Source organism: Alligator mississippiensis, chromosome 1 (assembly GCF_030867095.1).
Source record: "Alligator mississippiensis isolate rAllMis1 chromosome 1, rAllMis1, whole genome shotgun sequence".
NCBI lineage: Eukaryota > Metazoa > Chordata > Crocodylia > Alligatoridae > Alligator > Alligator mississippiensis.
Genome location: NC_081824.1, coordinates 308942384 through 308955889, shown reverse-complemented (window position 1 = coordinate 308955889; position 13506 = coordinate 308942384). Strand labels below are relative to the sequence as shown.

Sequence of the window (13506 nt, the reverse complement as noted above, 5' to 3'; positions counted from 1 at the left end):
CACTTCTCCCCATAGCTTTGTGTCATCTGCAAACTTGAACAGAGTACATTTGACTCCCTCGTCCAAGTCACTGATGAAGACATTAAAGAGTATCGGTCCAAGGACCGAGCCCTGTGGGACCCCACTGCCCACACCCTTCCAGGTCGAGACCGACCCATCCACCACGACTCTCTGGGTGCGGCCCTCTAGCCAATTCACCACCTACCGGACTGTGTAGTCATCCACGTCACAGCCTCTTAACTTGTTCACCAGTATGGGGTGGGATACCGTATCGAAGGCCTTCCTGAAGTCTAAGTATACGACATCCACCCCTCCTCCTGTGTCCAGGTGTTTCGTAACCTGGTCATAGAAAGAGACTAGATTGGTCAGGCATGATCTGCTCGCCACAAACCCGTGCTGGTTTCCCCTCAGCATAATTTGCCCTGCTGGGCTCTCACAAATGTGAGCCTTGATAATTTTTTCAAAGACTTTACCAAGGATGGAGGTGAGACTGACTGGCCTATAGTTGCCTGGGTCCTCCTTCCTCCCCTTTTTGAAAATGGGGACCACGTTAGCCCTTTTCCAGTCCTCCGGGACTTGGCCCGTGTGCCACGAGCATTTGAATATTCCCGCCAGTGGCTCTGCAATGATGTCGGCCAGTGCCTTCAGCACCCTCGGATGGAGCTCATCCGGGCCTGCCGACTTAAAGGCATCCAGTTCTTCCAAGTGACTCTGCACCACCTCAGGATCTACGTATGGAAGTCTGGTGCCTTGCTGCTGCCTCTCTACAACCCCAGTGAGAGACTTGTCGTGCCCCTCACTTAGGAACACTGAGGCAAAGAACTCGTTGAGGAGTTCAGCCTTTTCCCCCCATCTGTCACCAATTGTTTCTGCCCATTTAGCAGGGGTCCTATTCCTCCCTGGGCCTTGCTTTTACTCCCAAGTAAATTCAAATTGTTTAAATCTCAGATGATAAATTTCATATTCATTCATACCAAATTATCCCTAATAAAATGTTTCCATGGAAGGTACCCATGAAATGTGATTGTAGTTTAGCAATCAATATGCAGTACTCATTGTTACCTGGAGAACCAGATTTTTGTGCATCTACTATTGAATGGGAGACAAGGGCCCCATCCAAAGCTAACTGAGATCAGTGTAGCAGAAACTGTCCGAACTCTAACCTTTTCATTTTTGTTTTGTGCATATTGAAGATTCACCATATACAAGTACCAAAGATGTGACTAACAACAGAATGAGCAAGAATGCCAGCTGAGTCCACAATATCATAACTGTGGCTAAGTAATAACAAACTAAAGCGAAATGAATTGTTCTGGACAGCACAGAATATTTTATTCACTCTAATAAACAACTTCTTGTGTTTTCTGTTTCATAGGCACCAGATAATTGCACTTATTCTGTCTATATCTGTTCAGGGAATATAAAAAGAAAAGTGTGCTGTATTGATCCCATAATAGTAGTAGATTATAAGGTGATATATATCTTAGTTTTATTGGCTAAAAATAGGAGGTGTATAGACAGGATGTTCTGAAAAGCATCAGAAAGCATAGATGGCCTCATTCAGGTTTTGATCACGGAGCTGAATGGATGCTATTTACAAGCTTCCTGTCCTGATTCAGTTTGTTATTTGCTTGATATATTGCTCCTCACAGTATAAGAGCTGGAGAGGAAGTCAGAGAAATGCTATTCCACAGGGAATAATGATTGAACTGCACTGTTTTAAACGTAGATCATTTGATTTATCATTTGAATATATGTGTTCCCTTAATAAGCTACTTATTAAACCAAGTTAGGTACACCATATTCAAAACTGGAAGCTAACATATTAGGGCAGCACATGCTCTCACTTGTTTTGAGGTATCATGAAAATAGTCTGCTCTCTAGCATGATCAATAACAAGAAACAATCAGATCAACTTTATTGTTGGAACTGCATATTTTATGAACTGTGACAAATTAGTTATAACTCACTTGCTCTAAACTTTTCTTCTGAGATTGCACAAGTACTGAGAGATAAACTCAGCAATGTCAACAAGCTCAGTGGCATAGTTCAAGCTGTGAAGGTTCAATAAATAGGTCCGTAAACATTGCAAATCAACACAGCTTTTGATGAAATGTCAAGCAAGACAGAGCTTAGCTATATTCAGCTCAGCTTGAACTCATAAACCATTAACTGGGCTCCATACTTTCCAGAGAAATCGGTCTTATGAATAACACACAAATATAGACATGAAAAAAGGTGTTTTTTTTTCCTTAAAATGGGTTAATAAAAGGCATTTAATAATGAGAAATAGCATATAGTCGGCCCAGTACAAATGAGGGATTAGATTTACACACAAGGCAATAATGCTTCCATACAGTGCTTTAAACTGTGTCAACCTTTACTATACACCTCCAAATCAGGGAAAAAAGGAAAAAGACAAGATAAAATAATTCTAACTTTGAAAAAGACCTGTTTTAAACACAAAGAGAACTTAAAAAAAAAACACATTTTTTTTTACTCAATAAGAGGGATCTTTAATATTATTCATGCTTCAGAGAAAACACTTTACTATACTTCTGTCACCTCTTTGTGGGAAAGATATGAAAGGACTTACAGAAGTTCTGTTTCAATAGAAAAGTATGTTATATGCATATAAACAGGCATCTTTATGCATTTTTTAAAATGAGTTCTATTACACTGTATATGTTAATGCAGTCTCAATATTTATTTCCAGATGTATTGAAATATTTGAAGAAATTATAGTTACCCCACAAAATTGATCTTTTGCAGCCTAAAATTTCAAGTGATTATCCTAGACTGCCTGCAAGGTTGTTTTCTCCTAGTGGCCCAGTTTTCAAGCTAATTCTGTGTAATAGAGTAATTCGTTTGACCATGACCAAATTTGTTCATAATGAACTTTAAACTTTTCTGTTTTATCAAAGGCCTCAACTTAAAAAGAATCATCAATTCTTTCTATGTACAGTACTATTGATGCTGAATGTATTTATATAATCCACTTCCTGATTAATCTATTATCTGTAACCTAATCAGATTCATAAACAGTGTGTGCAAAAATAAATACTTTGCATTCAAGCAACTGACATTCTCAAAGCAAATTTCTGAAGCAGCTAAAAAGTTACACAAGATGCAGTTGCCAAACAAAAACCATCCCAGTGTTATGCATTGTTCTCAATAGTACAGTTTTGCTTTAACTTAGAAAATTCTTTTACTCTTAAGTTTCACAAAATACTACCTACATAAACACATAGTGCAGTAGTATTCCAAAGGTATCCCAAGAGGCACCAGCTGACCTAATGTTGCGCTTAGACTATATTGTTAATGTTCATTCTCCTGAATATTTATCTACTGCTTTTACTCACCAGATGAGTCACCAGACATTTCCAATACTGCAGTGTCTTGCTACCTTCATAGGAAAGCTTTTTGTTGATTTCCCTGTTGGTACTTCTCTCTATCACATTCTACTAAGTACAAAAAAACCTGGAGGGAGACTGAGAGCCAAGCGCAGGTAATGCAAGCACATAATCTCTGCCCAACATTATAGACACAGAAAGCAGCATAATCCTTTCAGAAGCTCTCTGGAGTGTAATGTCCAATTCTGCTGTCCTAAATAATAGTGAGGTACTCCCCATGAATATATATCCAGTGTGTGATCCAAACCCTCCCCTCTCATAGCAATGGTTCCTTCCTAGACATCCATACACACACGTACACACACACACAGAGCCTCAATCTATCTGATTATGTTCTCTTCTAATCAGTAATCTCAGTTTCCTCAGCATTAGCTGGACCGCCTGTTTCATACATGATTTCTGTATGGCAGCCTGCAGCAGAAAAGTAATAGTGCTGTGTAGGAACTAGGGCAATGGATTCACATTTTGAAAGCTCTTGTACTTTTAGCTACGCTTCATCCAAGCAATGTAATACAGTGGCATATATGAACACATATGTGAAAAAAATACAATGTCTCCTCTTTTTACAGTCTTCTTGAACATACATTTTAACTCCCTGGGAAATCCTACCTGGTGACTTAGTATTTATTTTTATACAGGTTAAGCCTTCCAAGTGTTTGTCCCTAAAATCTATAAATCTATTTTAATGTTCAGGGCTAAGTACAAACAGCCAAAAAGCCTGAGGCTGAATCAGTTCAGTCTTCATGAGTTAGTCTAAGCTGCGCAGACTGCACTGATAAGCAAGTGAACAAACATTCACTTTTGATTCCAGAAATGCAGCCACATGCCTGTAGTGGCTCAGGCCAGAGGGAGCTAGAGCATCCTCCCTGTTCAGCTGGAGCAGACAGCTTAGGCCAAGGTTAGCCCTCCCACCCTGCAAAGGAGGTACAACACATCTTGGGATGCCGGGGGACTGAGTTAACCTAAATCTGGAAGGGTTCTGGGACAGAAGTTCAATAAACCAATTTAACCTAAATCAGTTAAGTCACATACTACATCCATCCAGGTTCACCTTAAATCAGTTTCGGTCATTTGAAAGTGGTCTGTGTGCACTAAACTTCTGTTGTATTACATATTGGACCCAATTTCCAATCACTTATATTGCTTTATGTGTAACGTCTGTCCCTAGGTCAGGAGATATGGCTGTATTTATATATCCATATTGTGTTCTTTCTGGTCTTTAGATGTCTCCCGGAAAAGGAAAAAAAAAAATCAAGTTATTGATTTCTTTTCCTCACTTTTTCTTTTTTTGAACAGGACAAATTTTGCACCAACATAATTAAAAATGACTAGATGTCCTTCACAACATTTTACATAACAGTCTGTCCTGGAAGGTCTTTCTTGGCAACAGTAACAATACAGAAAACACCAACCCAAAGAAACAAATGAACAAAAAATTGTTAATCCTTTGTAAAACAATCTTTAATCCAACCTGGAAAATAAGATAACAGAACTCAGTCCATCTTCTCTAATAAGACAGTAGTTTCAATCTAATATGTTGATTCCAAAAAGAATGGACTAAACATTTGATTTATAAATGATGAGCACTTGTATTGTTAGTTTTAAAGGTTCATAAATGTCAGTATTTTGATTTATTGAGATTCATTTATTTTGTTTTTAAAAAAAATAGATTGAGTCTTTAGACCAAGCCTCAGAACCAGTGATAGTGGGCCAGATCCTTGTCCTTGTTGTAATATTTTATTTTACTTTGGCAATACAAAGAAGCTAGAAACCCCAAACTATCTGAGAATCTTCCTAACAGGTAGAGAATGACGGGGAATGTTCCATCTTCTCCTTTTCCCAGCACAGAAGGCAACCTCAGGTCTAGAAATGAGGAAGCATAACCAGCATCCTCTTGAATCCTTTGGCTGCAAGAACAGCCTCTTCTAGACTTCTGTAAACAAGCAGAAGTTACAGCAAATCTTGCCCCTCTTTGTACTCTGCTCTGCACACAGCTTGACCAGTCTGCAAGACCTAACCAATTATCTCTCCTCAATTATAAGCATGTTCCAAATGTATTTTCTACCAAGGCAATTTTTGCAGGAAATGTATAACACAAAGTTTAAAGGGAAGTTTGTTGTGAAAGGGAACAAGACCCAACTTTGACAGACTTAATAGACACATTCACTTTTGGATCAATCTTTTCCTAGAATTAAAGACCAAGACTTAATGGAAATTTAAAGTTATAGAAACACAGATTAGTTATATGATACTAAACTCAAGACCTTGACAAATTTTAGACAAGATAGAATAAGCATAGGTAAAGGGTGGGAGAGCATAGAAAAGGAGGGAAGGATGGGCAAAGGTAATGAAAATCAGATAATGGATGGTTTCAAATATTGTTTCATTTTCAGAATTTTAAAAAAATCCTGAGTGACAAAAAATGGTTGTCCTCAAATAAAACAGTCCTAATTTTGTGTGTCATAGTAGAGGTTGGTCTTAAGTAAGAAGCTGAAGGCAGGGCTATCCAACTGGCAGCTACAGGATGCATAGGACCCACAAGGGATTAATCTGCAGTCCCTAGGCTCCCCCTTGTTATGGCTCCCCCATCACTCCAGCTGCTACTGCAGATGGGGACTTGAGGCTTCCCCTCCCTTCTCTGGCTTTCACTTATTGCCCCTACCTAAGGGGCAGGGCAAGACAGCACAGCCTGCAGTGCCAAGGGATCCCACAGTCAAGGATGTGGGGAGTCACCCTTCAGCCCACCAATGAGAGGTATAGGTCAGGGGAAAGCCACCTACTTGTGCTGTACCATAAGAGCTTGTAGCCATGGAGTGAGTGGGAGCTGTGGACCCCACTTGTATGGCTCCTACTGCTATAACTGCTGGCTGCTAACAAATTAAACAGCCCTGATGCAAAGGGGGATAGGTATCCAAATTTTTAAAGGATCTCATTGATCCATTAAAATAAGATGAAGTAGGAGGAGGGCTTAGTTCACTTGTCATTTGTTCCCTGCTACAATTTTAAAAGCTTCACTGCAGGAACTGAGGAAAAGATGCATCTAGCAAGGGGGGTTGCCAAAGGAAGCACTGCTTAGAAGCAATTTCTTTGCAGCAGTTTTGTCTAGGGAAGCATTTCCCAGAGGCTTTTTCTCCTAGTAGAAAGATTTTGCATGGTTGAGAAATTTTAAATCTCCATTGCATTTTTTGCATGATTGGCAACGTTTTTTTTTTTTTTAAATAAACTTTGGAGCACAGTGGACAGAATACTGGGCATGCATGCTTTACACTATGCCAAAACATCACAGTAATAATTTCTGCCTTAAAAGTAGTTATTCCTTTGGTGTATAAAAAGAGAATCATTAAAAAAGATGTACAATAGTAATAGACAGCTTTAGGAGAGCTCACATACTATGTGTACGAGCCCCTTTGGATCACAACAGGCATCATGACCTTTTGTCAGCAACAACCCTCTTTCCCTGTGTAGTTTGCCCTGTCAGGATAACACATTTCAAACTCAGACCCCAAAGCCCAGAAGCTATGAACCCCATGTAAATTCCCTGGACCTAGGCCCTTTCCTTCCAGGGTGTGGAGGGATAAGAGAACCTACACCCACCCATTCCTCTGCATTTTATGTCAGACAGGACCATTTCTTTCTAGCTATGTTTCTTCCTTAATATTGTCTCTCCTCGTGCTACTCTTTTCACAGCTCCTCTCAGCCTACTTGTCTGAAACCACGGTACCTCTGTCCAACCTATTACCAGGGTTGCAGCCTTGCACAGCTGCTGATTTTAATCTGCTGTTGAGTCACAGCTGGGACACATACTGTGGCTGTTCATTAACTCTATCCTAGTTGCTGCTGTGAAAAAATACATGGACTAGACACAAGAGAACGGCAGGAAGGTAAGTGACCCTACCCAAAGTGTCTAAATCTTTCTCTCTCTATCACTACTTATTGGGAGCACTGGGTAATAAGGCTACAAATTTTAGCAGGGAAACACTAGTTTTTACAGGGAATCAGAATAGTCTTTATTAGCAGCTTAGTGAGAGAAGGTGCTTTTTGAGAAAACTTCATTACATTCTTCTGAACTTAAGAGTTGTTACTATTGGGGAGGCCTATATAAAAAGAGATAGTAAGGTTGCTTCAGGTTGAAGCACTTACTGGCAATTGCAGAATAAGAAAAAATAGCACCAATTAAAATTAAAATAAAGACTTTTGCAAAGGACAAGTTACTAATATCTCAGGAAAAAACCTGGCTCCACTGAGGACAACTCTGTTGAAAATAGGATTTCATTCCTACGATAAGTGGTGGTACCTAAATCCAGTGTTATTTTGCCATGCTGTGGAAAAGTGATCTTCATTTTCACTGTATTTTAGCAGGCTTATTAGTGCACACAAAATTATGTATATTATGCATATATTCTCCTACAGGATATTGGAATGTCTTGTATATTTTTGTAGTGCCCATTAAATTGGTTTTTAACTGGATTTTTGTTTTATTTTTCACATTTTGTCTCAAATTGTGTTATTCAAGCAATAAGAGAAGCCTGCCAAGGTGAAATATATTTCTTTAAACAGAGACTGTCTTTTCTCAAAGATGATAGTTAATAGTCCCTCTTCACCTTTTTCTTCTTTTCTTTCCCTTAGACCAACAACAGCAAAACCTTTTGCTGGTATTATATTTTTACTCCCTGAATCTACCTCTTGCATCCCAAAGATTTTGCTCCATGCACCAAGTGGTAATTATTCTTTCCTTTCTGCACATTGATGTGCTTCTGAATTTACAACTAAAATACATGACATACTGTACAGAAAAAAAAACAACATTTCATGAGGTAACCAATGCTGTGCACATGAATAATTATGTGTCTGTGTTACATTATTATCAGTTCTGTAGTTTCACTCGTATGCTATATATAGTGTGCCAAATATTCTGTATTAACCAGCTTTTAGTATGATTCACACTGTGTACTGCCTGAATATGTTAACAATGAATGTAACAAAATAAAACTTGTGAGCTGAGTGAAGACTCTGTGCTTCTCTCCTTCTAAAACACCATCAAAACTCTTTGTCCTCGGAGGCTAAGATCTCTAAGTTCTTTTTCCCCTAGGTTTTTGGTAACTTGCAATACAACACAATTCTGCACTGGCCTGGCCTCAGCAGCCTTTCCTGGGGTCCTGGGGGTCTCCTGGGGCTGCAGCAATAGTGATCCTGCCACATGGAGCCTGGTCAGCAGCTACAGCATGGCTCTGGCCCACCAGGCTCCAGTTTTGAGTAGCGCATGCTGCCCCCACGTGCGTCACTCTGCTTTTTTTTTTATGCATGGGTTTCTTTGCCCCTGGATATGCAGGGGTCAAAAAAGCCCATGCACTGCTCTCTTGTAGCATGGAGAACAGTTGAACATGTAGTATGTGGCACCACAGATGTGTCTGCAATGCCACATACTACATGGTCTCACTCGTCCTGACAAAGCAATAGAGAATATCCAGACTTTCCAAGATACTTCTTCAGCTAACATAACACAAAAAAGAAAACATGCGTGCAGACAAATGTACAAAAAATAAAAAGGATAAAATGTATTATAAAACACTTGTGGCCCTTATGTGTGACAAGCTTAGAAACAGCAACCTCAGCCTGCATAGTATTTTTATTTTAAATTAATATTTATGTAGAACTTTGAAAATAATGACTCTGTGTTACACATATAGAACACACAAAAGAACAATTACTGAAAGCTGCGGTCTTCTGAAATATTTCCATTCTAAGTTGCAAATATTTAACCATCCTAAGTACTAAGCTAAGGAAATACAGGTGATGATACAGTAAGGAATGTTCATAGCGCTCAAAGAGCAGTCACCAATGACTCAATATCTAGTTGGAAGGAGGTATCAAGGGGAGTTCCCCAGGGGTCTGCCTAGCTCCAGTAGTGTCCAACATTTTCATTAATGATTTGGATGATGGGATCGAGTGTACACTTAGCAAATTTGTAAATGACACCAAGTTGGTTGAAGTGGCAAACACTCTGGAGGGCAGGGCTAAGATCCAAAATGACCTGGATAGACTGGAGAAAAGATCCACAATCAATTAGATGAGATTCAACAAGAACAAGTGCAAAGTCCTGAAATTCATAGAATAGAATCATAGAAAGTTAAGGTTGGAGGGGACCTCAGGAGGTCACCTACTCCAATCCCCTGCTCAAAGCAGGACCATTCCCAACTAGATCAACCCAGCCAAAGCTTTGTTGAGCTGGGTTTTGAAAACCTCCAAGGATGGAAATTCCACCACCTCTCTGGGTAACCTGTTCCAGTGTTTTACTACCCTCCAAGTGATAAAATTCTTCCTAATATCTAACCTAAACTTCCCTTGCTGCAACTTGAGACTATTGCTCCTTGTTCTGTCATCTGCTACCACCGAGAACAGTCTAGCTCCATCCTCTTTCACACCCCACTTCAGGTAGTTGGAGGCTATTAAGTTCCCTCCCAGTCTTCTCTTGTCTCCACGGATCAGGCTCTTCTCTTTTCTTACTGTCCATCCATCCAGCCCATATTTGCTTAGCTTGCCTGTGAGAATGTTGTGGGAGACCATAACAAAAGCCTTGCTAAAATCAAGGTACACCACATCCACTGGTCTCCCTGTGTCCACAGAGCCAGTCACCTCATCATAGAAGGCAATCCTGGTGAATCCATGCTGACTGTTCCTAATCACCTTTTTATTTTTATATAAGAATATAACTATAGCCAACCAAAACTGGTTATTTTTAAGGTTTTCATAGCTTCATAGATGTAGGGTCAGAAGGGACCTAAGTAGATCTTCAAATCCAATCCCAAAGGTTATGAGAATCCTACTTTCCACTTTTTCCAGCACCAGAGACAATGCTCAGTTTAAAGTGTGTTAGCAAGGCCTCCTCTATATATTACGGTTATGGCACAATTGGCTAGTTAATTGCACAATTAAATGGAGACAAGCTACACGTGCAAAATACCTATCAAACCATATAGTGGTCCAACCAACCATAAAGTTAATCTTAAAAATGCGTACTAATGTTATACCTGGTTGCTATTCAGCTTTAAATTTGCATATGTAGCAGGGTTTCTCCTGCAGCTAGGAGCCCCATCAGCTAAGCAGGCTCCCAGCCACAGGGGTGCACTATGCCCAGCTGGGACTGGGAGTCCACAGATGAGGGGAATCTCCCTGAAATGCCCAGGAGTGGCAGGACTCTAGGTCCTGGCAGCTGCAGGGTACAGCTGTGATTTCCCAGCCCCAGTTGTGCATGGTCTCCCAGCTGCATAGGGCTCCATGTGTCCTCCACAGTAGCTGTGACCTCCTAACTACATGGTGCCTATTATGCCCCCCACAGCTGGAAGAGCACAGTCCTGCAGATGCTGGGACCTGCAGTCCTGGCTGTGCCCCACAAAACCAGGACTGAGAGTCCCATCAGCTGCAGGTCCTGAAGTCCTAGCTTCATGTGAGGCACAGCCAGGAGTTTCTTATTTGCCGATACAGGGGGAACCCAGGATGGAAATCCCAGGCTTTACTTGTACCAGCAATAAGGCATGGTAGGATCTTATGCTGGATCCCATAGTCATGCCTCCTGCCATACACACAGAGAGGGGACCCAAAAGCAAACTTTCAATTCACTCTGGAACTTTGGTTCTGTACTGAATCACTTCTCCAATGCCCATGAGTTCTAGGTTCAGCAGATATCACTCACTGAAATATTGTTTGGGTCCAGTGTTGCCTAGCTTGTGAGATCTGGTGAAATCAAAGTGTTTTAGCCTCCAGAAGCAGTTAAATAAATAAAAACCTTCTTAATATACATCTCACTGATGAGGATGAATTCAATTAAACTGACCATAAAGATTAGTGTAAATTGCTGTACCTGGTAATCGCTTGGCATAGGCCAGTAAATGTGATGTCTTGAAATATAAGAAATATTACAGTGAATTAAATTTTAAACTCCCCCATCACCTCTTCCCACATGCTGTCTCCACCCCCACCCCAGCCAAATATATCTATATCTATATGTACACTTTTTTTGAGAGCCAAAAGCATTAATTGGAAAATTAAATCAAGTTTTGGGTCTGCTTGAAGACAGGTGGGGGGAGAAATCACGTTGGACACATTTAGTATTATAACAAACTGCCATGTGATTTTAACTGTGTACTGAAAAGTAGACAATGTTTCAGCAATATTCACACAAACAAAAATCAATAGTGACATTGGACTTGAATCCAGGTGAAGGAAAGATTTATGAATAAGACAGCCAGAAAACCAAATGGTATTTGTACTGATTTGTACTCATTTTATTTCAAGTACAGCAGTTGTGATTAAAGTATTTTCCCACTCATTCATTCTAACATTTTAATTTTTTAAACAATAGGAATACTTATTGTTCTAGCAAAAGAAAATAGGCTTTTAAAATATTTGTGTTCTTCATAACTGGAGCTTTACCAAAACAATGACTCCTAATTCAATGGACACTAGTTTTATCTTATAAGAAAATGTGATAACTCATTCAACTAAAAGTAAATTCCATAGAGTTCTTCATAATTTAGAGTTAGACCTTGACTTTGGACATTGAAGGCAATCAGAGTTTTCTCTAAATTTGATATAAATAAGACTGGGGCCTGATTTCTTTTGTATTTTGTTTTTAATGATCTTCATAAAAATTGTTTTTGGAGAAAAAGGGATACAACATCTGACAAAGACACTGTGATTTTCCACTATCTTATGAGAGTAAGCTTCATGGACAAGCTATTTGGGTAAGTTACATAAGATATTATTCAGAATAAAATTGTTTAAATTTTCAGCCTGAGTGATTATACGGTAACTACAAAGCGCAAAAGTAAGCTTTGCTCTTAGACCATAAAAGTTCCTTGTGCTATTTTGCCCTTAGGACATTTTCTAAGTGGAATAACACATAAGTACTATTTAAAATGGATCACTTCTCAAGTCCAAGGGCATTTCTCTTTGATTCCTGAGATTCAGTGTGCCTCTTGGTGTGGAATGGTCTCACAGCAACTACAAGTCATGCTCTGTGTTCTTATTTTACATGTTATCCGGGGAGAGAGAAAGAGTTATCTGATACAGAAAAAAAAAAAAAAAATTAAATGGTGGTATTAAATATTTCAGTTCAGAATCTTGAGAAATACAATAACCAGTATTTGGATCAATTGATGGGTCTTTATAGTTTGAAATAGAAGAATACCAATAAAACTTATTTTTGTACCAAATTAAGACATTAAGATTTCCCTTCTCCTGGTTTAACTTGAAGGGCTGCCTGCTTCTTTCAGGGCATAGACAGGCATACAGCTCCCCTTGACGTGTGCCTCACAGAAAGTGCCATGAGTTACAGTGACACCCCCCTCCCCCGAATATTCTCTGTTGGGTTGTGGGGGGGTGGGAATCGAACTCCACTGCATATCTGCAGCCTGTCCCCACTGGCCCTTCCCTTCTCTCCCAGCTTTGGAGCTGTCTTCAGGATGTGAGGGGGGAAAAGGGAGGAGAGGGAGCTTGGTTTAGGGTATGCTCAGTCTTTACTACAGGGGAAAAGGGTTAGATTGGAGTGCACCACCATCTCAGGGGAGCTCCAATGCACCTGCCCCTCCTTCCAGTGAAGGCTGGGCAAACCCTGGACTAAGCTCTCTTTCCTCCCTCCTATACTGAAGACAGCACTGGGGACAGGGACAGCACTGGGGACTCTGCTCCAGGGCTGGGACTGACAGAAGTTAACAAAGGCACTTCACTTTGGAACGCTTTCATCGGAACCCTCATATCACGAGGGTTAATTTGTTGCACAATTGAGCACTTTTTAAGTGCTCTGCAACCATGCACTTCTATCAGGGTATGGCTGTAAAGTGCTTTCAGGAGGTCAATTGCACAACAAAACGTCGCTTTTGTCAGAGCCCTCAGTTGTGGAGAATACCAAATACTCCACAGTCCTGTGTTCTCCCTCCCTCCAAGAGAGAGAGAAAGGGAGAACACTGACTCTCTGAGATCTCACCCTGGTGTGAATGCTAAGAGTCCCATGGGAACCCTGAAGAAAAATCCCTCCCCTTTCCTACCAATTAGTTGATTGGCAAGAACAATGGAGGGAGGGCAGTATTCCCTGCAG

At 40.2% G+C, this 13506-nt stretch overlaps 1 protein-coding gene and 1 long non-coding RNA gene across 16 annotated transcripts in view; one reads left to right on the top strand and one right to left on the bottom strand.

The window, feature by feature from the left end:
• Positions 1-13506, bottom strand: part of DMD (dystrophin) — a 2172325-nt gene that overhangs the window by 1815627 nt on the left and 343192 nt on the right. Inside the window, exon 1 of one of the 10 annotated variants that reach the window (XM_019486283.2) lies at positions 3363-3572. The exons of the other annotated variants lie outside the window; for them this stretch is intronic. Within the exon in view, the coding sequence (XP_019341828.1) occupies positions 3363-3381 (19 nt within the window). The 5' untranslated portion in view covers positions 3382-3572. Of the gene's footprint in view, positions 1-3362; positions 3573-13506 lie in introns of those variants that run through there. 10 annotated transcript variants of the gene reach the window in all.
• LOC109282877 (uncharacterized) overlaps positions 7195-13506 on the top strand; it is a 49015-nt gene continuing 42703 nt past the window's right edge. Inside the window, exons 1-3 of one of the 6 annotated variants that reach the window (XR_009459118.1) lie at positions 7196-7294; positions 8040-8131; positions 12074-12154. This is a non-coding gene — a long non-coding RNA (uncharacterized LOC109282877). Of the gene's footprint in view, positions 7295-8039; positions 8132-12073; positions 12155-13506 lie in introns of all 6 variants that reach the window. The other 5 variants (XR_009459120.1, XR_009459119.1, XR_002089910.2 and 2 more) reach the window with 5 other exon arrangements.